Genomic DNA, 24,934 nt, shown 5'->3' on the forward strand with positions numbered 1-24,934 from the left:
ATTTGTAAATAAAAGAAAGTTTTACACTCATTGTGTGTAGAATTTCGAGGATAAAAATTAATTTATTTCATTTTGGAATAAGGCTGTAAGATAGTAAAATGTGGAAAAAGTAAAACGCGGTGAATACTTTCCGGATGCACTGTAGAAGGGCAACATTTAATGTAGGCATTCCAATGTCTTATTTTAACCATTGTTTAGTATGACGTTTTCTGTATTTTTCTTTGACCTTTAAATTATTTGTTGTATTAATACGTTTGTAGCAAGTGACTCCCATGTGGATCTGACTTCACATTTACTGTGTAAACGACCAATTAAATATATTCCAGCCTGTTGATAAGTGATGTTTGTTTTTATGCTACATGAAAACATCCATCCCATCCATTTTCTACCGCTTGTCCCTTTCGGGGTCGCGGGGGGTGCTGGAGCCTATCTCAGCTGCATTCGGGCGGAAGGCGGTGTACACCCTGGACAAGTCGCCACCTCATCACAGGGCAAACACAGACAACATTCACACACTAGGGCCAATTTAGTGTTGCCAATCAACCTATCCCCAGGTGCATGTCTTTGGAGGTGGGAGGAAGCCGGAGTCACGGAGAGAACATACAAACTACACACAGAAAGATCCCGAGGCCGGGATTGAACTCAGGACCTTCGTATTGTGAGGCACATGCACTAACCCCCGTTCCACCGTGCTGCCCTACATGAAAACATAACTTGTCAGAAGTTTGTAGTACAATAACATGACACGACTAATGCTTATCCGATAATTGCTGTGACATCCCAAGTTGCAGACAGCTTTGGGTGGTGTATACTGACTACAGTATTTCAAATGTATTTATATTTGAATCTTTAATATTTAATGGAATGTCAATCAATCATCCATCCATTATCTACCGCTTGTCAATCAAAGTTTATTTATATAGCCCTTAATCACAAGTGTCTCAAAGGGCTGCACAAGCCCCAACGACATCCTCGGCTCAGATCCCACATCAGGGCAAGAAAAAACTCAACCCAGTGGGATACAATGAGAAACCTTGGAGGGGACCGCAGATGCGGGTACCACCCCTGGGCGACCGGTGCAACGGATGCCAAGTGGATTTAGTTAATAATGTGAGAGTCCAGTCCATAGTGGGGCCAGCAGGGGATCATCTTGAGTGGAGACAAACCAGCAGCACAGAGAAGTCCCCAACTGATGCACAGATGAGTGGTCCATCCTGGGTCCTGACTTTGAACAGCTAGCGATCCATGTGTGGTCACCTGATAACCTCTCCACGCAGGAGGGGGTGGCAGAGCAGCAAAGATGGCAGATCAACTGGTCTAAAAGGGGGGTCTATTTAAAGGCTAGGGTATACAAATACGTTTTAAGATGGGACTTAAATGCTTCTACTGAATGTGAATGTTTGTGTTGGCTTTGTGATGAGGTGGCAACTTGTCCAGGGTGTACCTCGCCTTCCGAGATGTACCTCATCTACCGTAGCAGCTCGGATAGACTCCAGCCATCCCCGTGACCCCGAGAGGGACAAACAGTAGAAGATGGATGGATGTTGGCATTCACACTATTGGAATTTTGTCATGAGTGTGCAAATAAAGGTGTTTTGATTTCAAATTAAAGTCTGGGTTTTTTTGCAGTTTGTTGATTAGAGCGCTAACCACAATTGTTAACTCCTTAATTACTAACAATTTATGAGCTATAATCATTAAAAGTTTAACTTGAACTACCAAAAGAAGGTAACATTTTGTAATTTGCTGCTGTACAAATTGGAATTAAAAAGGATTGAAGGCCTCATCATTCACACGGTTTATTCTTTTTATGTACAGATCAGCCTATTAAAAGTCTCTATACAGTATGTACACAGAAAAAAATGTGTATGTTGCAGCACTTGCAATGTTGAAAAAAGCAGGATGAAAAATGAAATTTGTGTTGATGTGAGAAGAGGAGTGCAGCGTCTTAGTCAAGCTAGCGGATAAAAAATAAATGATGACCTGAATGAAACAGTTTTATGCTAATCCTTCTCGAACATCTGCAGGATTCGTTTGTGTGGCCAAAGAAAACAAACTAAGTCAGACATTAGCGAAAAAGATCCTGTTTGACTTGACGTGATCTCTAAGTGGATCCTGTGGAAGGTGAGAGGCTTGAAAAAAAGGGGCGAAGAAAGCATCGAGTCATCCGTGTTCAAAGTTCCTTCCTGTCATTGCATTTTCCTCCATCTACTCCATCAATCGTCTGCAGGCGACGCCGTTTCCAGTTTCCGAAGACGCCGGCGCCTCAGCTCAGCAGCGTTGGGTTCGCCATCTTCATCCTCTGATCTTTCGTCAGTTTTACCTGGTTTGTCTCCATCGGAGGTGGCGACGCCGGCTTCCGAGTCGTCCGTCTGGACTGCGGCTGCGCTCACTGAGGCAGCGAGAATGAAACATGAAATCAGGTGATGTTAGATGTCATGTGTTTATAACCTGGATGTTCTTACAGCTGGGGTTGGAGCTCTCGTCTTGGCTCGCTGGGTCTGCGCTGGTACCAGCGGCGCTGCTGTCTGCCCTGGGAGGACTGCAGAAACGGCAAACGTTGATAAATATTAATATAACAGCGCCACCTATTGTCCTTCTCAGTTAATAAAATGATGCTTTTGTTGAGTATTTGACGTAGTAACTAACACTACGGAAATGCCAGCAGGACGTATACTTACGTGAGAGTGGCGACAGTGCTCAGGTAATGGTGGATGTTTAGCATGGCGGCGTCCAGCAGGGTGTGGATGTTTTGCAGACACTGCATTCTGGCCTCCAGACCCCGTCGACCTTCCGCCTCCAGCTCTCTCAGCTCCTCCTCCGACAGGCGCGTTAAAGATGGAGGAGGAGGAGGCATTGATGACACTGAAAGACAACACAAGTCTTAGTTGATTTTGAATAAAAATTCACAAGTACATAGATATGTGATGATGTTTTATACACAGTACTTTTGTTCATGCTGTTGAATGACAGTGTTTCCAAACTTGTGTCGAAGTATATGATTACTGCATATAAGTATCAAAGTATATGATAACTGCATGTAAGTGTCGAAGTATATGATGATTACTGCATATAAGTATCAAAGTATATGATAACTGCATGTAAGCGTCGAAGTATATGATGATTACTGCATATAGTTATCAAAGTATATGATTACTGCATATAAGTATCAAAGTATATGATAACTGCATGTAAGTGTCGAAGTATATGATGATTACTGCATATAAGTATCAAAGTATATGATAACTGCAAGTAAGTGTCGAAGTATATGATGATTACTGCATAAAAGTATCAAAGTATATGATGACTGCATGTAAGTGTCGAAGTATATGATGATTACTGCATATAGTTATCAAAGTATATGATTACTGCATATAAGTATCAAAGTATATGATAACTGCATATAAGTGTCGAAGTTAATGATGATTACTGCATATAAGTATCAAAGTATATGATAACTGCATGTAAGTGTCGAAGTATATGATGATTACTGCATATATTTATCAAAGTATATGATTACTGCATATAAGTATCAAAGTATATGTGTAGGAGCCTAAATGCTGTTTAAGTTAATTTACATTTTGTGGAAGGTGCTTTATGTTTATTCAGCCAAAATGAGACTATTTACTTTATTTGCATGCTTAGAATAATTATTACATTTGTCTAAATAATTTGATGACGTAACTGTTTAAATTGCATATATGGCGGAAAGATCTGTGTGGTAGGTTGGTTTTTGGACACAGTGCATTATGGGTAATGGCAGTCAGGTGAGGGGGAATTGAGCCACACAGTTTTTTGACCTCACTCTTACTTTTTCTTACTCTTACTTTTTCTAACTATTTTTTACTGTAACAAACTCGCTTCATTTTGCCATTCATTTGTTCCCACATCGTTATTGTTTTACATATTTTAATGATTAAGTTCACAAGCAAACTATACAAAACGAAGAGGAGCGTCTGGAGTTTTGTTTGTTGTTGCCGCAGCAAGCGGAGCAGGAGAAAGTAGAGGAGCATCAAGCTAAAGGCTTCATTAGGAATCTACAATATGATTACTGCATGTAAGTGTCGAAGTATATGATGATTACTGCATATAGTTATCAAAGTATATGATTACTGCATATAAGTATCAAAGTATATGATTACTGCATGTAAGTGTCTAAGTATGATGATTACTGCATGTGTCATAGTATATGATGATTACTCCATATAAAAGTATCAAAATATATGATTACTTCATGTAAGTGTCATACTAAGATGATTATTGCATATAACTATCAACGTATATGATGATTACTGCATATAAGTGTCAAAGTATATGATTACTGGTACAAGTGGTGGTACTGCTGCCGCCCATATTGACCGCAGCTGAGAAATTGGTATTTTTTGGCCGCCCTCTCGGGGGCACTATGGTTAAGAAACACGGGTCTCCAACTTGTTTATGTTTAGCAAAAATAACGCTTTAAGTTCTTGGATTTTTAAAATATGCTTACAGTATAAATACGACAACATTTTAAAAAGTTTCCCCATTCCCTCGGTTTGATCAACTCCTGGTGACACTTTCAGACCCATCAATCTTTAAAGATATTTTAGAACTCCCCTCGGATACTGAAAATTACATTTTTGTAATCATCACAAAAAGGCAAAAGTGTGATAAGGCAAAACATACCATTCCATTTGTCGTGCATATTTAAAGACTAAGCTTTGTGTTAGTTATTTAATAACATTTTAGCCTTTTCTCATTACATTATGATTCTTATATTATCATATTTTTTGTTTAATTTTATTTGTAGAATGTTACACAGGCCAATAAAAACTAGCTAAAATGACACTCGTGCCACAGTTTAGACTGCAGGGCTTTTATTATTTTTCTTATGGGTTGAGCTTGCGATGTCATGTCTGTGGGCAACCACAACTGGTAAACTATTTAGCTTGTTAGCTTACTTGGTCACGCGCGAACGATAGTAATGAAAGAGAAACGGGATGTTTTATTGCAACTGGAACTAATCAATATGCTGCAACACTTATTTTGATAACAATTGTTGGTGCAAAATTACAAGCCGAACAATCACAGATTTTACAGTCACAAAAAATGAGTGTTGTGGATTTTCTTGGGTTTAAAGTGGGAGGAGCGAGCCGGTGTAGCGTACACTGAAATCAGTGCACGACTGATGTAGAAGTTTTGCCATTCAGTGTTAACACTTTTAAAAAATGCATTTTTGAGTTAAAACATCCTCAAATGCAGTTGTGTAAATTATGTAACCATTCGAAAACCTTGGATTGATTCAGTATGGTTTTAAAAGGTCACAAAAAACATTTTCTTACAGTGCTTCATTAAAACAGACTACCGGGTATATACTAAAATACAAGCAAGACATAAGTTAAAAAAAACTTGTTTCAATGGGAAAGCAACAATAAATGTTTTGTGTACAACAAAATGGTTTTCATATTTCAGTCGAAAAGGAGTTGTAAAGTAAAAAGCAAAACCTCTGCTTAGCTTACTAAAAGGAGGCGGCGGTGGCGGCATGGGCAGCCACGGTGCACTGGGGAAGGGTGGAGGAATGGAGAAGGGGAATCCCGGCATTGCGGAGCCCGGAGGAGCAGCAGCTGTTGAAGCTGCGTCCGCACCAGATGATGTGGACTGGCTGGTACCTAATGGAAGCAAGCATACAAGCTCAGCACATGCTCATGTCTTCTTTCCTTGCGCTTCTTTAAGTCAACGTACCAGCAGCCTGTGTCGTCACGCCGCTGCTCTGTGGAGCGTCTGCAGCGCCATGAGCTGCGGGTGGAGGCACTGGAGGGAACGGACCCCAGAAGGGGAAGAGGCCAGGAGGGAAGCCAGGCAACATGCCGGGAGCAACTGGAAAGGGAACAAGACACAAAAGCAATGATGTAACAAGTCATCCAAGTATATTAGTTTACTGTCGTTTGTTGCTTTACTGCAACAATGTGCCTTGTCCAAATGTGTGTCCAAGCAGCCACAAGCCAAGAGGAAGGAAGACAAAATGAGATTTCCTATACTATATTGCTTGGTTGACTGTGGCATATACATCAGCAGGTTACACTCTGTTGCACAGGTGATATCACACTATTTACACAGCTGACACATCCTGCAATCAACTGGAACGCTTTGTGGAAACATCACTTTCAGGTAGATTTGAATTATTGGTGACAGGATGAACAAATTAGAGAACATCTTATTTTTTTTGTCATTTCATTTTTATTTTATGGGAGCATTTTAGATTGCAGGGCACATATTCCAGAAGGCCAAAAAAAACTGGCTGCACTCACCATTAGCTGGTGGGGCAGCGGCAGCAGCATTAGGTACCGGAGCAGGGGGTGGAGCCTGGGCAGGGGCAGCGTTCTGGTTATTAATAGAGGCCCGCAGAACGTCCATGCGACAGGTTGGACAGGTCTGCTGTCTCTGGAACCAGGAACGCAAGCAGCTGTGTGAAAGAGAAAGAGAGAAGCTTAGCTTATCTTGATCATCTCTGCATATGTTGTTGCAAAACCCAAGTCAGGTTCTTTCCGACAAGAACCTACCTGGAGTGGAAAATGTGATTACACGGTAGCTTCTTGGCTCCTGTGACCATTTCCTCCCGACAAATGATGCAAACATTGTCAGAGGACTGGAGGTCTTCGGGAGTAGCATCAGGGTAGCTGATGACCAAACACAAATTATTTATCTCGCTTGAAGGTCAAAGGTCAAAAGTTGTCAATTGTGTAGCTGGGGTTTGTGGACTGTAGGGCAGTCTTTTCTAATCATAGGGCCACCAAAAAACATCAGTTTCTCAGCTCTGGTCCATTTTTCATTATAAGCCCCTTCTCTTTAGCAGTATATTTGATTAGTATTTATTTTTGTAATTAGCCTAACCTACAAATTTGGCTGCATGCCTCAAATACATTTGGCAGTACTTTTAGGTAGGAGTACACACCTACGGCATCATGTATTAAGCGTTTGTATGCACAAAAACCCGGCGTACGCCCTTTTTCAAGGTAAAGTTAAATATGTATTAAGAGTGTGGTGCTCCACAGCAACTTAATGGTTGGTGTTCACACATTACATGCTGTGGATATTTTGGCGACACTCCGAGGAGATGGTGGGTAACTGTTTACATTTTTTAAATGTCCAACAATTACTATCAGAATGATTGATGTGCACATCAAATATAAATGAACAATTAACACCCCCAGTGTGTGCAACAACACATGAATGTAAAACGTTTAGGAAAAGTGGTGCAAAAAACACAGGAAATTATCGGCATGTTAGCCAGGTATATTAAATTCCCGTACAAGGCAGCTGAACAGGCCGTAATGAAAGCGCAATTTGAAGCAACACCCGGTTTTCTTAATGTACCCGGTAATCAAAGCAACTGACTGCACATACGGTGCTTGCCATCATATGACAAATATGAATATGTCAACAGGAAACATTTTCATTTGATCAATGTACAGATCATATGTGATGCGCAAGTGCAGTGAAGCAACATTGTAGCGATGTGGCCGGGTTCAACTCATGTTAAAATCCTGTGCGTGAAGTGCAAAACACTAAACCACACCTTTTCTCCGGCGCTTGCACTGCTACACTAATTTGCAGCAATAGTAGAATAGAGTACATTTTTACAATCCAGCAAGAAGGACCTCCAACTCAGTGTAGGTCAAATTCTTCTTCGTTGCTGTCTTGCTCATTAACTTAAGAGAATAAGAAAATGTAGCAGCACGGATCGATGTTTTCCTCAGAATATTTAGCGAGTACTTAGACACCTCTAGATACTATGGGTGTAACAGCAATTGTATTCGGCTTACGATTTTTCAGTACAGAGTGAAAGACGGAGTGTAATATAATACAAGCGGTCACAAAAGGCTGTGATTAAGACATACAGGGCATTTCTACAAGCCAGAGAAGAGTGCATTGCCACCACAGTAAAAGGTGAGGAGGTGTTTGACCAGGATTAATGACTAGCGATAGTAGTAAGAAGACAATAAAAATAATTAAATACATACACCATAAATGTCCAATGCGGGGTCTGGGGGTCATTTGTGGACCGAGACTTATTTTTCATGGGCTTGTGATACATGAAATTAAATCTTAAGGTTAAAAAAACTGGAAATGGAAAAATAGAGCAAAAAGACATACTATTAACACATTAAAGCTGAAAAGTTGATACTATTAACTAAATATAAATATTTGTCTTAAAATATATGTATTTTTTTCCTTTAATTACATGCACATGCGCCATTGGCAGTTATCCAAATTATTATATCTTTAAATATCATTGCATTACTTACAGGGTGTTCATGTTACGGATGGCTCTCCGAGACATGATGGCGTCTGTTACAGCTTTCTTAAACTGTCTGAAATGATGGAGAAAATACACACCATTTAAAACATGTCCACTATACCTTACTATATGTCGGTACATGTTAGTAAGGCCACATCTACACAAAGTATTTTCATTATAGAGTAAAAACAATCAACATTCACACAAATGTAGTTTTAAAACAGTTTCTGTCTATAAGAAAAAACACATACATCTCCTGTTGTCATGTGCACTTTGTTCAATTAGAACCCTGGGAGAAGCAACCACATCTGACTTGGTGGTTTCTGTTAGTGTTGTGGTACTCTACAGTGTAAGTACAATGACATGTACATTATCTTTAAAATCAGTGCACTTGCATGGTGCGCAGGAAACATCACATTGTTTTTAATTGCCTGTGCCAGTTATAAGACACATGCACAAAATGAAACCAACACTCGCGGCATTATAACACCTATTATCAATCTAGTGGTACCTTGACTTGAGAGTACCCCAACTTGCATGTTTTTAGAAACGAGCTATCTCTTGACTGATTGCTGTGTTTTATGTTGTCAGCAAAAATTGAGTTACGAGCCTCCCCACTTCTAGTTGGCGTAGCGAATGTCAGATCCTACCAAGACATAGCCTTACTCGCTACTTGCTAGCATTAGCTTAAAGCTCGACATCAATACAACTTTGTTTTTCAACTACTGTAAAGGAGAAAGTGAGTGTGAAGGATAGTACTGATAAGAAAAAGTGAATGATATTCATTGAATTAAAGAAAAAAATCATCAACAACATGACTGGCCTTGTAGTAGACTTGCCAAGGCAGTTGGAGTGTAGCATTGCTAGTCTTCACCATACTGAAGCAGAATGAGTCTAAAGCCAGCCACAGATGTTAAAATAATGTCTAGTTGGTTGAAATGTATCTATGAAAATATGGAGAAACTGCCGACAGCGTGTCTGACGGAGAAGCAGCTCCAAAGAGATATTGTAAGAAAATGCTGTACATTATCATTATATCAAGTTTTAAAACTACTGCAGTTGTTTGTACTACATTTAATTATTGTATTGTTTTTTATGCAATATTTCTTATCTAAAAGTTAGTTTTTCTTTTTAAAATGCATGTAACATGTTAAAGTTGTGCTGTTTTGGGAGTGGGACCATGCATCGATTAAACTGATTTCAATTCATTTCAATGGCGACATTGATTTTAGATAATGTTTTTAGTTACAAGGTCTTTTACAGGACCAATTAAGTCTGTAAGTTGAGGCACTACTGCATATTAGATGAATAATGACATGTACATGTGTCTATCTACCATGATCTGTTTTGAATTAAGGTTTTACAAACATAATGTCGCACATTTTTTAAAACACAAACCAAAAGACATGCACACACAGAGGGCAATCACGTGTAGAGTGTCAAATAAAAGGAGGACTAGTGTGTACTCTAATGTGACGCCTCACCTCATAGCCAGATACATGGGCCGTATGGCAAAAAGGGGGAAGGTGTGCACTTTTATCATAATTGTCAAAAAAGCAATGTACAGGAGCACTTTGATGAAACCTGAAAAATCAATAGACATGATTACTAGTAGTTCTACTAGTATTGCAACTATGAAATACACAAACAATACCTGTAAAGAGCTCCGTATAGAGCATATACACAGCTTTGTTGTCCCAGGGATTTTCACTCTGCAGGTCAGCAGTGTGCAGGCCGTACTTAATAAACGTTGTCAACACCATGGTCAACAAGATGGCGTACTGAAGTGCAGAAAATATTTAAATGACACATTATATTCAACATAATTCAGATGGATTCCAAAGTGACAGACCTCAAAGCCAAAAACTAGCTGGACTGAGGCTCCACGGGTGATGATGCTTTGACAGGCGTGGTTAACAAAGAGAAAATCCAAGACTCCCAGCAGCCCTATCAGAGCTGCAGGACACAAGAATCACACTCAAATTACTGTTTATAAAGCATACAGAGTGGAGCCGAGCCTTAGGCTTCAAACTGAGTTTGAGTTCCCACGACGTCAAGTTTCAGTGAAAGTCGGAACTTATGCTAAATCAATTGTTGAGTTTTACATACACGTCAAATACAGTAATAAAAAGATTAAATACAATAAGTGAACTATTTTTATTTTGTTCTTGTGGTTGTTGCAAGGGATGGAAAGAGGATTTCTTGGAGAAGTACATTTCCTGTGATCCTGTATCACAGCCTTGATCACGTTTCAGGTGATAACCTCTCGGCTGCTTAGCTGTGACTGTATATTTTGACATCTTTCATTATGGTGGTGGCATTTGATCGATTGGATTGAGGATGCAAAAAATGTTGATTTCTACCCATTTTATTACATCTAATTTCCTATTCACTTTCCTTTTCTTTGATGCCCTGCTACCAGACAAATGTGCCTCACACTTATGAGACCTAAGGGAAAAAAGTCCACCAAAAAACAAGTCATGTGTGTCACTTGTAACAAGGTGCGACTAAGCATTATTTCGCCAACGTATTCTACCGCAGCGCGCACTTAACTTGTTATTTTTGTAATGAATTAAAAGCGCAACAAATTTTGTTAACTTAATTCATGCCAGTTTAACAGAATGAATGAATTAAATATTGTCAGAATAGATTTCCTAATAATCATAGATGTACTAAAATAAATAATACAAATTGTTACATTAGCTGCAAAAACTTCCTGACCATTTATTTGGCCTCGATGTCTGAACTGCACTTCTGAAATCAAATACATTTTGCATGATATTCCAATTGATTGAATGTATGAGTGCATGGCAACAGCAGTACTGCCTATACTACATGATGCTTAGTGGATTCACTGGAGGAACACATAAACACACTCAGTGATGTGCATGAAGTTTCATTTCAGAGCAGCAGTGAAATATGATCAATTATTGTGTGTACTTACATAACACTCTGAAGTGGAAAACCCAAGATATGTTTGGACTCCTTTCCATCTGACAAAGACAAAGAGGAATTAAAAATACAGACACAACTTAAGAAACAGTGACTAAAACACTTAGTATTTCATGTTCAATGACCGGGTGATTTGGGGCATTTTTCCTTTGACAGGGAATGCCCAGATTGTGCATCTTGGATGAAGGTGCGCAATGACAGACTTCAGTCGAGGGGGAGAATGCTGTGCAACCAGAATACGCGCAGTTGGGCACATTTTTTTTTCCACTTAAACAAATCGGAAAATAGGGCCTTTTGTGTGTACAACACACCAAAGCATTGCGACATAAACAAAGACATTAAAATGCGTGACCAAGCCAGCTGTGGTTTTGGAAAATACCCTGTCACACTTTCTGCAGTTGAATAAACCTCTGAACTTCCATGATGAAATAACCAGAATGATGAAACAATCACAGTCACACTCGGTGTACAAGTCACTTACGAAGTCCACCCGGTCCTCGGCCAACCAGTGGAAGCACTTAAGGAAGAGCAGAAGTGTGAAGAGGGCAACAAAACGAGGGGAAAAATCATCCCTGAATACGGTAAAAGCCAGACACGTCTCAGTCACTGCGTACCAAGAACGCTCAATGACATGCTGAAAGAAAAGAGCGACATCATTAGATGTATAGTCGATGTCCACAACGGACAAGTGTATTTGTTTATTAAATGTACCTCCATTTCTGCAGCCCTCAGCTGTCCAAAAAACACCTTCCTCATGAACTTTCCCAGAAGAAACACCAATACAAAGGCTTGAATGTACAGCACCTGGAAGCAGACAAAGTGTCAGTGACATGACGACGCACTGAAACACATAGAACATATGTCTCACCGCCATGCTGGGGCTACTCTTGGTGAGGTAGACTACTGTAGGGTAAAACTGGTGTTTGAGGAGGTAGGCGTGAGCCACCACACCGGCGGTCAACGCCAGGCTGGTGACGGTCACCAATGCTGCCCGCACCATGTTGGACTCCAGCGTGGCTTCTGACAGAGAAGCGGGAGGGCGTCACCTGGCAGGCAAGCAACATGCAATGAAGCGTACAGTTCTTACATTTGCTTTCACACAAGTACGTACATTTAAAAAAAAAATCATACTAATTGCTTGATTTGAGTTTTTTGCCCAATGATCGGCTATATCTTACACACACTATTAATCGTTACAACTTATCCTCTGACAAAATTTGCTCTTTAATCGCTGTTGACTTAGCCACCATTAAATAAAAGATGTTGGGTCACGTTGAGCACAATGCCCTGGAAACCTTGCTTCGGAGTACACTAACCAAAACTAAAAGCGACATGTTTGAATACTTATTTTGGTGAATTGGGCCCATAAATAAAAAGGACAGATAGCTAATTAGACGCTAAACTCATGTTGGCTAACGGTAGCTAGCTTAGCCGGTAGCTAACCAGCTGTCACTTCTCTAGACTTACCAAAGCGATACGGAAGGCTGTTAAAGAAGTATTTCCTCAGGTTTTAAGACGTCTATATCCCCGTTAGTCACTTCATTTGGAGACTTTGAAGCTGCCTTACTGTGATATTTAGAATTGTCGCCCCTGTTCTTCAGTATACGTGTTTATCTTTGGCTTGCTGTCTGGCAGCCACATCACATCCGGCTCTTACGGTAATTTGACGCAACCACATTTAAAATATTCAACACTTTACAGACTGGAAATTTAATATTTACATCTATGCTGTGCGTTTAGAATAAAAGTTATTCATGAACGTTTGTGGCAATATCGATCATATGTCTGACTCTCGTATTATGTTTGCAACACGTCAGTGACGTTTTATGAGAAATACGGTACGTGGACCAATAGGAAGTTGTCAGACTGCGTTAGTGTGTGACGTAATAGTAACGAAATAGCTGTTAAAATGCGAGTCACTTGGAAAATATTGCCTTTCATTATCTAACCTAAGTGAATTAGTGTACCAAGAGTTATTCTGAATACTACCGAGTTTGTAATATATTAAAACATCAAATTATGAGACATGTCTAGCAGTGCGCCTGAAATAATAACATATACATTTTTTCCTACTTTTACTATCTACCCTGCCTTGAGTAAAACAATCTAAAAATAAAACAACATTGTGATCCTAGAGGAAAAATAGAATCTAAACAAAAACAGGAAGTGCAAAGTGGCAAATGCAAGTAATAAGTCTGGATCGTGGAGCACAGAGATGTATCACTGGTCCACAAGGTGACACTCCCAACTGTGGGTGTGGACCCTTCCACCAAAAAACGATGGGCCAAAAAAATAGAAATGACAAGAAAAGCCCAGGTGTGGGATTAATAATAATTTTTAAAAAGTTCATTGTTTTAGTTTTGAGAAAAACAGATTTTATTCTATCATCTACATCTTCAAGCCCAAATTTGAACTGTGAGGTGAAAAAATACAAGTACTGCAGTCATGTTAACCAAATAACCAGTTTATTAAATGGCGCTAATGAAGTCATTCATCAACTTCGAGTTTTAACGCACGGCAACATTTCATATACGCCTCCACATAATCCTTTAATGCACAAACTTGTTAATAGAGTGTAGACAATGCATGTCTCTCTTACTGATGGAACAAGAAAAGTCTTATGGTCAGAATGGATCTTTCGTGACTAGTTAAAACATTCACAATAGTGTTAGCTTATGGCACGAAGAACTTGGTTCAGTGATCCGTCTCCCACAGCTTTAGCAAACATTACTTTCTCAGTGTTCAGTTTAACAATTAGACGAGAAAAGCAAGCATTTGTGATATCTGAACCTAACCTGTAAAATATCAGACAGACAACAAAATAAGAAAATTGTTCCATGAATTCAGAATTGTCAAAAATAAGGCAAAAACTAAACATACATAGAAATCAAATACATTGGAGTAACCAATACAATTTATGGAAGCTCAACAATGCTTCAGTAATGTCGTTGTGGAAAAGTAGCCAGTCCATGCCATCACAACTACTTTTCTTCTTTCTCCCGCTGATATTAAACATGATTCTAAATTCTGGCTGCTGCTGCCATTCTAGTCCAACAAGCCCCTCCCACAGTAGATGTAAACAGTTTAGCCATTTAAGACCACATTAAATTAAATCACTGATGGAGGGAAAAAAGTGACAAAAAAATAATAAATCTAAATATTATGACACAGAGGAGATTGGGTTGAGGGGAGAACCCATCTGAGTCAGGACCTTGTCCAACCACTGAAGTGGCCCATGGAGGTGCACTTCGATCCAACAGGGGGTGCTGGTGACGTCCTGTCTGTGGTACTCCGCTCCCCAGCCCTTGAACAGGCAAGGAAAACAAATCAAACAATGAATACATTTACTTCAATGTTTGATGAGTCATGATTATGGGTTTCTGTTCTTCTCTTTTAAGAGTGAATGTTGATTCAGCTTGTTGATGTACTTGACACATGTTTGAGTGACTGAGTGTAGTCACGCTTAGGCCCATTGTACCACGCTTGGGCCCACTTTACATCTAAAGTAGTGTGTCCCCTGCCATTATATTAAAAACCACCCCTCCTTTGTCATGATTGGAACAACTGGGCAAAGCACAGCGCAGTTCCATGCAGTACAATACAATTGACAGAAACTGTTTCAGGTTCTTAGTGTAATCAGACAAATTTAATAATTCCCATCAGATATTGATATCTGTTTCTTGCCACCCTTTATTCTGAGCTCACTACTGGCACTGCTGGTGTAAATGCTCCAGCGTTAGTTTGTGTGACTGATAATCATTCCCTCTATGATGCTCTTCGATCAACTTAACAAGTCACAGAGAAAAGGTTAGATAGAAGTGGGATCAAATAACTAATTTACAACAGAAAAATACAGAAAGTGCTTTAGTCAGCAACAAAAGCTCAACTGGCTGACTGTCTTACAAAAAAGGGGGCATCACCGTTGATGCTTTTGAAAGCATTGAGTAAAGGAAAATGGTTCTTACCTAAGTTGATTTTATTGTTTCTGTTGTTTAAAAAGACATGTATTTGTTCTCAAGAAACATGTGCTATTTAATTTTAAAAAATAAAAGATAGGGAGATTGTTAACATGTTTCTCCATATACTGGGTTAAAGCATGCACAGTGTTTGTGGGCGGGAAGTGGGGATTGAGTGTTTCCGGTTTTTCCTCCGTGCAGAAGTTGATTAAAAGTTGTGAACGAGAATAAACGTGTTTATTCACCTCCACTTTACACTACTCTGTTACCAAATGGTCCGTCATTAGGCATGCTTGTTATCTGAAGGCCTGTCATAATCACATTGTTCATGCTGACAGACTCTTGTACTTCCTGAATCTGACACGTCATTTGAGGTATGGTTCATCTCATCATATTGCTTCTTTATACCCTTCACTTTCTCTTCTAGTCCAATTACTTTTCCATTCAGTCTATCCATTCATTTACAAAGTATTGCAGAATTGTCACGCCTTCCTCAATTATTTAATGTGTTTCACATGTGTTTTATTTCCTCCAGTAGCAATTGCTCTAAGACTTCCAAGGACTAGCTTCCCCTGAAATGTCAAAAATAAATAAATAAATAAAATAAGTGAGCAAATAGTACTTTTGGGTCTACATTTCATTGACTACATATGCGCTAGAATGTGTTAAAATTTTGTTGACAATCAGCGACTTAACATTTCTTCTCATTTATTGTGGTAGCGTCACAGTGCATTAAACAGTGTTGAAGCTAAGTGTCCATGGACTTCAATGGGCAAGCATTAAGCGGGTTGTTCCACTGCAGCCAAACTAGACAATCATTGGATAAATACGCTGCTCTGTGCCGCCCACTGGATGCCGATCGTCACTGGAAGCGTATGGAAAGTGTCCTTGGTCTCAGCTGGCCTGGATGCTGGACTTTCGCGTGATAATTGGATGTGTCTACGGCTGAATCCCATTATGATTGACAGCAAAATGAGCAAATCAACAATCTTGAATTTTAAACCACTGCCAGAACATTTTTTAAGTTTTATTTTGTTGTCCCGAGTTGATATACAAACATTTTACAATTCTCTGTCAGCGGTCCCCAACCTTTTTTTTAGCTGCGGACCGGTCAACGCTTGAAAATTTGTCCCACGGACCGGGGGGGTTATGGTATTTAATTATTTTTTGTCATAAAGAAATACAATCATGTGTGCTTACGGACTGTATCCCTGCAGACTGTATTGATCTATATTGATATATAATATATATATATATATTGTGTTTTTTATGGTGATTTAATAAAAAAAAAATTTTTTTTTTTTTTTAAATTTGTTGTGCGGCCCGGTACCAATCGGTCCACGGACCGGTACCGGGCCGTGGCCCGGTGGTTGGAGACCACTGCTCTATGTGACGTTTTCTTTGTAAAATCTAGCATCTTTATATGAAATAGCTGAAAATGAGCCTCCCCTACTTGAAAGACTAGCATTTTCTGCAGTGTCTGCGTGATTTTTATGCCGCCATGTCTTTTGATTATTTTGACCAGTTGGATGCTAATGTCAAACATCGATATGAAGCAAAACTAGCCTCTGTTGGGCTGGAAAATTGCCCTTAAACAAGCATCCTGCTGATGTGTGGCTTGATTGATGAATTTGATTATCAGTCAAACCAGAACTATTCAACAAGGAGATTACATTATGGAAGACAATTCTACACAATATAGTGTGATGTTGTACATTTATAATTTATCAAGGGGAATGGCACGCAACCTCAGTCCTATTATGCACGGTAAATACAGACCGGTATGGACCGTGGGGCCCCCTGCGGCGTCATGAAGCATAGTTCAGTCGGCTTTCTCTTACAACTAAACACATTTTATATTTAGATTAAATATATATATACACATTTCATATTTGTTCCTATATCGTTATAATTATAGCTATTAAATAATATCCATCCATTTTCTACCGCTTGTCCCTCTCAGGGACGCGTGGGGGCTGGTGCCTAATATAAACATTACATTTACATATCTACATTACATATCTCACTTTCTGAATTTCCATCAATGTCATATGATACCTAAGTTAGTTTTACTGATTAACAAGTAACATTGAGCTGTAAAAATGTAGACTGGGTCTTTGAATTAAAAAAAACTTTGGCATTGCTTCATAAGGATTTTGGGCTTAAACATCACAGATTAATTATTAACTTGTATAAAATAAATAATTCATCCGACAAAAATAAAGAAATTCAGGTATCAAAATCTTTCCTAAAACCAAGTTAGCAATAGAAACAGTACATGAAGGTCAAAGTCATTACAATTTGCAATATTGTGCAGCAACATGTTTGCACTGCACAGCATGTTTCCCAGGGCTCCAACATTAGCCTGTACTTATCAGTTTTTTGACAGCATGGAGCCACATGTCACAACGATCTGGTGACCTCTTTCTAGACGAAAATTGTAAAATGACAACTTCTCTCCTTGTTACCTATTGTGATTGGTACAGTACACTGCCTCACAGCTTTTATGCATTATGACAACTGATGAGAAAACCGAAAAAGGCAAAAAGAAACTGTAAATACATGCGATCACCTCTGAAAACAACGTACAAATTAATGGCTTTGCGCAGTAATTTCACTGCGCCAAAATGTGTTGACAGCACGATGTGCACACTGAACTCAATTGTAAAAATGTGTGTTTCTACATTTGTCTGTTCCATTTCATTTTATGCTTAAATATTCCATGTTCACATGTTATGTTACCTTTAATTCGGCTTTCATAGTGTCATTTTGACAATTGTTTTGATTATATTATAATTGTAATATTTGAATGATGATAAAGGAATGTGTTGTGGCAGTTGTGGATGTCACCAATGTGGCGGTTTGAGGAAACACTCGGTTGCTTCTCCAAACACATTTTTAATGGTGAACTGCCAACATGAGCACGCTCAACAGGAAGTGCTTAAAGTTTAATGGCTTTGTAAATACACTGAGACAAAGTCTAAGTTCATTGTGTTCTTCATGGTGTTTTTTAAACGGCACCTATTTTTTCCACAGAATTTTCAACTTGGAAGTGTTTAGCCAAGAGGATTATTTGTAATGTGCTTGTTCTCATTTAGGCCGTAGTAAGACAAAAAACAATTTTGAAGTTGTCTTTATTTTTAAATGATTATGCCATGATTTTACCGGTCCAGCCAGTGTGGAAATAGATTTTCCTCCTTGCGGCCCCTGAGTTAAAATGAGTTTGACACCCTTGACGTAGAGCATTTTAAGTGTGCGGGAAGCATGTTTGCTCCCTCGTCCTCGGTCATTGTGTTGGCCTCTTGCTTCCTAATTTCCATAGTCTCCCTCATCCATCTTTTTTATTTATTTGTTTCTGATTAAATGACTTCTCTTTGGCTGCCAATTGAGTGTTGTGTGTCACAATTAATGTTGTTGTGTTCAGGAAGTTGGTGCGCCGACGTAACTTGCTCTGCTGTCACTTCCGTTTTGTCAGTCACGTCTTTTGTTGCTTAAAGTTGTGTTGCAACTTTAAATCATTGTGTTGTGTCGTTTGTATTTGTTGTGGCTTTTCAATCGTGCTGGAGCGGAAAGTTGTGTTTAATTAATGATATTGTCTTGTTTAGGTTTGTTGTAACCTTTCTTAGCCACCGTTGTTTTATGCCATTTTTGTTTCGATGACGTCACAGATGGGCGATGGTTAGCTGGCTCACACGTGCACTTGCATCTTCAGTTATTGCCATTTCTAATACAAAGTAGCATATAGTTCCAATTTATATGAACTGTCAGACTCCACATGGATGCGTGAAAAACTACAACATGGCTGACGAGAAGATGCAGTCGAAGTGGAAGCACATAATTAAGACCACACAAAACAGCGCATCCTGAAGAGACTGTCAGAAAGCGGCTTGAAGATGGTCTGTAAAACATCATCTAAACACAATTTTAAACCAAAGAACCACCATTACATGTTATGTAGACCACAAGGAAGTGTTTCAAATGTATAAAACAATCATAAAGACTCCTTTAAGGGTTTCTTCTCAACAGGGAAAACAGAAGAGTTTGTCTTTTCATCCTAACAATCTTACCTTAACAAAGCTCATACGGATGGTACACATTTTGGTGAGCTCATAAACGGCCTCAAAGCCATGGTTGACGGACTGAGCCAGGAGTTGTGCAAACTCCTGGTTGTTGAAAATCTTCAGGCTGCAGCCACTGGGGATCTTGCAGACTGTTGTAGGATGGAAGCCATGGTGGTAGTTGCAGTTACGGCTCTGGACAAAAATGCTGGTGTCACTGAGGCACTCGGCATACACCTCGCCTCCTACGTAGTACAGGTGAACACCTGGTGGACAGACAGATATGACAGACAGAACATAGACTTGAGCTCTTGACAATTTGTAGCCGCACCTTTGCCGATGTGCCGACGGGTGTTCTCAATTGTGGAGTTGCGGTTGACGTTGGACAAGAGTCCAAGGCAGAATCGGTTCTTGTTGTTTGAAGGGTCAGTGAAGCCATCGACGAGCACACTGGTTGACGAGGCATGGTAAGCCTCGCCTACACGATTGTTGAGTTCATAGTAGACGATGGAGCACCAGTGGCTAGGCTCCTCATACTCCACAGGCTGCACATCTAGCAACATACAGGAGGTTGAACAGGATGGAATAGAATGAATGAACAGTTGAACAGTGATTTTAGAGTTTCCACTGTAGTTCCTATATATTGTTTATTTTCTATTCCTTATTTTAAAAGTTTGGTTGCTCTCTATTCTAACTTAACTTATATTCTCAAATGAGTAAATACAAGAAAACAATCCCTTGTGCTTTGGAGTCAAATGTGCAAATGCAGCATCTTTAAAGCATAACTATGTACCGTATTTTTCGGACTATAAGTCACAGTTTTTTTTCATAGTTTGGTTGTGACTTATACTCAGTCAGGAGCGACTTATGTATGAAATTATTAACACATTACCGTAAAATATCAAATAATATTATTTAGCTCATTCACGTAAGAGACTAGACGTATAAGATTTCATCGGATTTAGCGATTAGGAGTGACAGATTGTTTGGTAAACGTATAGCATGTTCTATATATTATAGTTATTTGAATGACTCTTACCATAATATGTTACGTTAACATACCAGGCAAATTCTCAGTTGGTTATTTATGAGTCATATAACGTACACTTATTCAGCCTGTTGTTCACTATTCTTTATTTATTTTAAATTGCCTTTCAAATGTCTATTCTTGGTGTTGGGTTTTATCAAATAAATTTCCCCCAAAAATGCGACTTATACTCCAGTGCGACTTATGTTTTTTTCCTTCTTTAATATGAATTTTCGGCCGGTGCGACTTATACTCCTGAAAAATACGGTAAGAACACTTATGTTTACCTTGTGTGCTTAGCTGTTGTGTAGCTTCTAACTCTTAGTAGTAGCGTACATCCTACCATACCATGTTTACCTTTTGTGAATGACTTGACTAAAATAAAATAAAAGGCCAACTATGTGTGCTTATTGGAGGACATTTAGATGTTAACAAGTAAACGTGCTGAAGGACAGCTTGTACTGCAGCACTTATATCAGAAATTTTACATGCAAGCCCATATAATCCCAATATCACATACTTACTTTTTTGCTGACATTGGACTGATTTTAATACCGGATCGAGACATTTCTACTCACAATGTCCAGATGCTCCAAATGAAGTGTGTACATGCAAGTCATGTTTAAAACAATGCATATCCTAAAATGCAGTGTGGCTCAGATGGTAGAGCGGCTGTCCAGAAACTTGTGTTTCCTAGTATAAATCTATCCTCTGCCATTCAAGTCACTGCCGCTGTGTCCTTGGGAAAGACACTACCCCCACTTTCCCCCCAATGTGATTCATACACACTGGTGTATGAATGTGAATCAATATTTGGTGGTCGTCAGAGAGGCTTTAGGTGCAAATTGGCATCACTTTTCCGTCAGTCTACCTCAGGGCAGCTGTGGCTACAGAAGTAGCTTACCACCACCACTAATGAGTCTACCTTAGGGCAGCTGTGGCTGCAGAAGTAACTTACCACCACCATAAATGTGTGACTGTTGAGTGAATGAATGATGGTGTTCTCAGTTCTCGCTGCAAAGCGCTTTGAATGTCTTGAAAAGCGCTACATAAATCTATTCCATTATTATTACAGTACAATGCTTGCTCTGTGTAATTTACAGGTCCAGACTACTGTTTTGCTCACCTCCCCTGACCAAGTTCTGTGGCACTTGGCTACTGCTTGTCTCCATGGACTGGCTCTCCTGGCCCAGCTGCTCATCAGGAGGCATGTATGCTGGGGGCGGGGTGTCAGCTGCGACAAGAAGGGAGCGGTTAGTGAGGATGAGCCAGTTGTTGCTGCTGGTAAATGTTTAAAAGTGTGTGTTGCACGCACGCACAAGCACTCACGCATGCCGGATCTGAACAATCATCACTATCAATCCAACAGAATGGTGTCAGATTTCACAAGTCCGAGGTTTTGCAGAGCAGCCACATGCCAAATATTCCCGACAGAGATGCAATATGAGCTGTTTGACTCCATATTGACTCACGCTAATGTCCACTTTTAAGGCTACACCAAGGAAATGTAATAAGAGTGCAAAACCTACAACGTAAAGATGAGCAATGTATACAACAGTTGTCAACATGTTAGAGAAAAATAATTTTAAAAAGACTAACATTCTCAGGGGCTTCCACGCCTTAGTAATTAAAAGTAGTTAGATTAGGTTAATAGAATCATACTACCTGCTTGGGGGGACATTTTACACGTTCATTTCAGAGGAGATTATTTCACATGTTCAAACTAGGGTATACTGGTAATAGTGGGCGGCATAGCTCGGTTGGTAGAGTGGCCATACCAGCAACTTCAGGGCTGCAGGTTCGATCCCCGCTTCGCCATTCTAATCACTGCCGTTGTGTCCTTGGGCAAGACACTTTACCCACCTGCTTCCAGTGCCACCCACACTGGTTTAAAGGCCTACTGAAACCCACTACTACCGACCACGCAGTCTGATAGTTTATATATCAATAATGCAATCTTAACATTGCAACACATGCCAATACGGCCGGGTTAACTTATAAAGTGCAATTTTAAATTTCCCGCTAAACTTCCGGTTGAAAACGTCTATGTATGATGACGTATGCGCGTGACGTCAATCATTGAAACGGAACTATTCGGACACATTGTATCCAATACAAAAAGCTCGGTTTTCATCGCAAAATTCCACAGTATTCTGGACATCTGTGTTGGTGAATCTTTTGCAATTTGTTTAATGAACAATGAAGACTGCAAAGAAGAAAGCTGTAGGTGGGATCGGTGTATTAGCGGCTGGCTGCAGCAACACAACCAGGAGGACTTTGACTTGGATAACAGACGCGCTATCTGACGCTAGCCGCCAACCGCATTGATGATCGGGTGAAGTCCTTTGTCGCTCCGTCGATCGCTGGAACGCAGGTGAGCACGGGTGTTGATGAGCAGATGAGGGCTGGCTGGCGTAGGTGGATAGCTAATGTTTTTAGCATAGCTCTGTGAGGTCCCGTTGCTAAGTTAGCTTCAATGTCGTCGTTAGCAACAGCATTGTTAAGCTTCGCCAGGCTGGAAAGCATTAACCGTGTAGTTACAGGTCCATGGTTTAATAGTATTGTTGATTTTCTGTCTATCCTTCCAGTCAGGGGTTTATTTCTTTTGTTTCTATCTGCAGTTAAGCCCGATGCTATCACGTTAGCTCCGTAGCTAAAGTGCTTCGCCGATGTATTGTCGTGGAGATAAAAGTCACTGTGAATGTCCATTTCGCGTTCTCGACTCGCATTTTCAAGAGGATATAGTATCCCAGGTGGTTTAAAATACAAATCAGTGATCCACAATAGAAAAAGGAGAGAGTGTGGAATCCAATGAGCCAGCTTGTGCCTAAGTTACGGTCAGAGCGAAAAAAGATGCGTCCTGCACTGCACTCTAGTCCTTCACTCTCACGTCCTCATCCACGAACCGTTCATCCTGGCACAAATTAATAGGGTAATCGTCGCTTTCTCGGTCCGAATCGCTCTCGCTGCTGGTGTAAACAATGGGGAAATGTGAGGAGCCTTTCAACCTGTGACGTCACGCTACTTCCGGTACAGGCAAGGCTTTTTTTTTTATCAGCGACCAAAAGTTGCGAACTTTATCGTCGATGTTCTCTACTAAATCCTTTCAGCAAAAATATGGCAATATCGCGAAATGATCAAGTATGACACATAGAATGGATATGCTATCCCCGTTTAAATAAAAAAAAATCATTTCAGTAGGCATTTAAAGATGTAACTTAGATATTGGGTTTCACAATGTAAAGCGCTTTGAGTCACTTGAGAAAAGCGCTATATAAATATAATTCACTTCACTTCATTTAAGTACCACAATACTAATTAATCAAACGGTACTATACCGCCTCTAAAGAATACTGCTTCCCTTTTTTTATTTAACGGGCCTGACCGGGCGCCGTAGTCACGCCGTGACATTGCTGGTTTTACGAGGAACATGTTTGGCAATGCACAATCACAGAGTACTTACAGGCAGACCCAGTGTGTAGACAGAAAAGGGAGAATGGACGCATTTTGGCTTGAAAACTAACGATAAAGGTGAAGCTATAACACTACAACGCCGCTCTGCAAGAGGTGCTTTGAAGCATGGCTAACTAGCTAGCGGCTAACGTCCATTCACAGTTGGCAGTGTGTTAGCTACTTCTAAATCACTAATCCTCACCTCCTTGGCGACAATTAAAGTAAGTTTCTCACAAGTATCATCCCTGCAGGACGAGGAATAGCTAAACATGCTTCACTACACACCGTAGGAGGATATAATAGCTCACCGGTGTGTGGCGCGTCACTATGTAAACAAACGCCATGGGTGGATCTACACCTGACATCCACTGTAATGATACTAAGTACAAGACCGTATTTAGTCGATACTACTATGATTACATCAATATTTATCATCACAAAATCTTTTTTTGTTTTTTTTGTAATTTACATTATGTTTATAAACTCAGGGAACATGTCCCTGGACACATAAGGACTTAAATTATGACCAATGTATGATCCTGTAACTACTTGGTATCGGATCGATACCCAAATTTGTAATATCATCCAAAACCAATGAAAAGCATCCATGGAACATGTTAAAACAGAAAGTAACCAGACATTAACAGTAAATGAACAAGTAGATTAATAAATAATTTTCTACCGCTTGTCCATCATTTTGACAAAATAACAGAATGGGAAATGACAATACGTCAGCACCCAATTTATGAGCCTTTGTTTGCTTACTACTAAAAGACAAGTTGTCTGGTATGTTCACTATTTTTATTTAAGGACAAAATTGTTCTTGGATTGCAAAAATAAACTTTTTTTTGTAAAAAAAAAAAAAAGCCAATAATGCCATTTTTGTGGTGCCCTTGTTTAAAAAAATATCGAAAAGTATCAAAATAAATTTTTGTACCGGTACCAAAATATTGGTATCGGGACAACCCGAGTTCAAACATTTCATCTTTAGCCCTCAATGATGGCAGCTTAGACCAAGTATGCAGCCAATGTCGGTTGGCATTTTTGCACTTTCTGAGCATTTTAAATAAAAGAACAGAATAATGGATATAAATGAGTTATTGGTATCGGTCTTGAGAAGCAGGAAGTTATCTGTATGAGTATGGGCAAAAAAATATTGTGCATCCCTAATTCTCTTTTTGCTTTCATTTTCTTTGACCCATTGCCATCA

At 39.6% G+C, this 24,934-nt stretch overlaps 2 protein-coding genes across 3 annotated transcripts in view; both read right to left on the bottom strand.

Annotated features, from left to right (window-relative positions):
• Nucleotides 1-1,786: 1,786 nt before the first annotated feature.
• Nucleotides 1,787-13,014, bottom strand: syvn1 (synovial apoptosis inhibitor 1, synoviolin). 2 transcript variants are annotated; one of them, XM_062045277.1, is made up of 16 exons: nucleotides 12,798-13,014; nucleotides 12,099-12,276; nucleotides 11,942-12,034; nucleotides 11,712-11,864; nucleotides 11,223-11,271; nucleotides 10,131-10,234; nucleotides 9,933-10,059; nucleotides 9,763-9,862; nucleotides 8,286-8,351; nucleotides 6,540-6,656; nucleotides 6,288-6,442; nucleotides 5,722-5,856; nucleotides 5,499-5,648; nucleotides 2,682-2,865; nucleotides 2,466-2,542; nucleotides 1,787-2,392 (listed from the first exon to the last, which is right to left on the bottom strand). In XM_062045277.1, the coding sequence occupies exons 2-16, from the start codon at nucleotides 12,228-12,230 to the stop codon at nucleotides 2,217-2,219; spliced, it is 1,818 nt and encodes a 605-aa protein (XP_061901261.1). In that variant the 5' UTR covers nucleotides 12,231-12,276; nucleotides 12,798-13,014; the 3' UTR covers nucleotides 1,787-2,216. The 2 variants fall into 2 exon arrangements, with proteins under 2 accessions (XP_061901261.1, XP_061901260.1); XM_062045276.1 differs by having other exon boundaries at nucleotides 12,698-13,013.
• A 664-nt stretch (nucleotides 13,015-13,678) lies between these two features.
• The window catches only part of smad5 (SMAD family member 5), a 59,231-nt gene continuing 47,975 nt past the window's right edge, over nucleotides 13,679-24,934 (bottom strand). Inside the window, exons 5-8 of the mRNA XM_062045283.1 lie at nucleotides 21,398-21,505; nucleotides 19,576-19,797; nucleotides 19,254-19,510; nucleotides 13,679-14,534 (exon numbers count right to left, since the gene is read on the bottom strand). Of these exons, the coding sequence (XP_061901267.1) occupies nucleotides 14,391-14,534; nucleotides 19,254-19,510; nucleotides 19,576-19,797; nucleotides 21,398-21,505 (731 nt within the window). The 3' untranslated portion in view covers nucleotides 13,679-14,390. The remainder of the gene's footprint in view (nucleotides 14,535-19,253; nucleotides 19,511-19,575; nucleotides 19,798-21,397; nucleotides 21,506-24,934) is intronic.

This window comes from Entelurus aequoreus, linkage group LG04, assembly GCF_033978785.1.
Source record: "Entelurus aequoreus isolate RoL-2023_Sb linkage group LG04, RoL_Eaeq_v1.1, whole genome shotgun sequence".
NCBI classification, from domain to species: Eukaryota; Metazoa; Chordata; class Actinopteri; order Syngnathiformes; family Syngnathidae; genus Entelurus; species Entelurus aequoreus.

Excerpts from the sequence above, each read along its gene's own strand:
- syvn1 (XM_062045277.1), bottom strand. The coding sequence starts at position 12,230 with ATGGTGCGGGCAGCATTGGTGACCGTCACCAGCCTGGCGTTGACCGCC. Across the intron at positions 6,657-8,285 it reads ATCCGTAACATGAACACCCT|CTACCCTGATGCTACTCCCG; the intron begins GTAAGTAATGCA and ends TTTGGTCATCAG. Across the intron at positions 5,857-6,287 it reads CGCTGCCCCACCAGCTAATG|TTGCTCCCGGCATGTTGCCT; the intron begins GTGAGTGCAGCC and ends TTCCCTTTCCAG.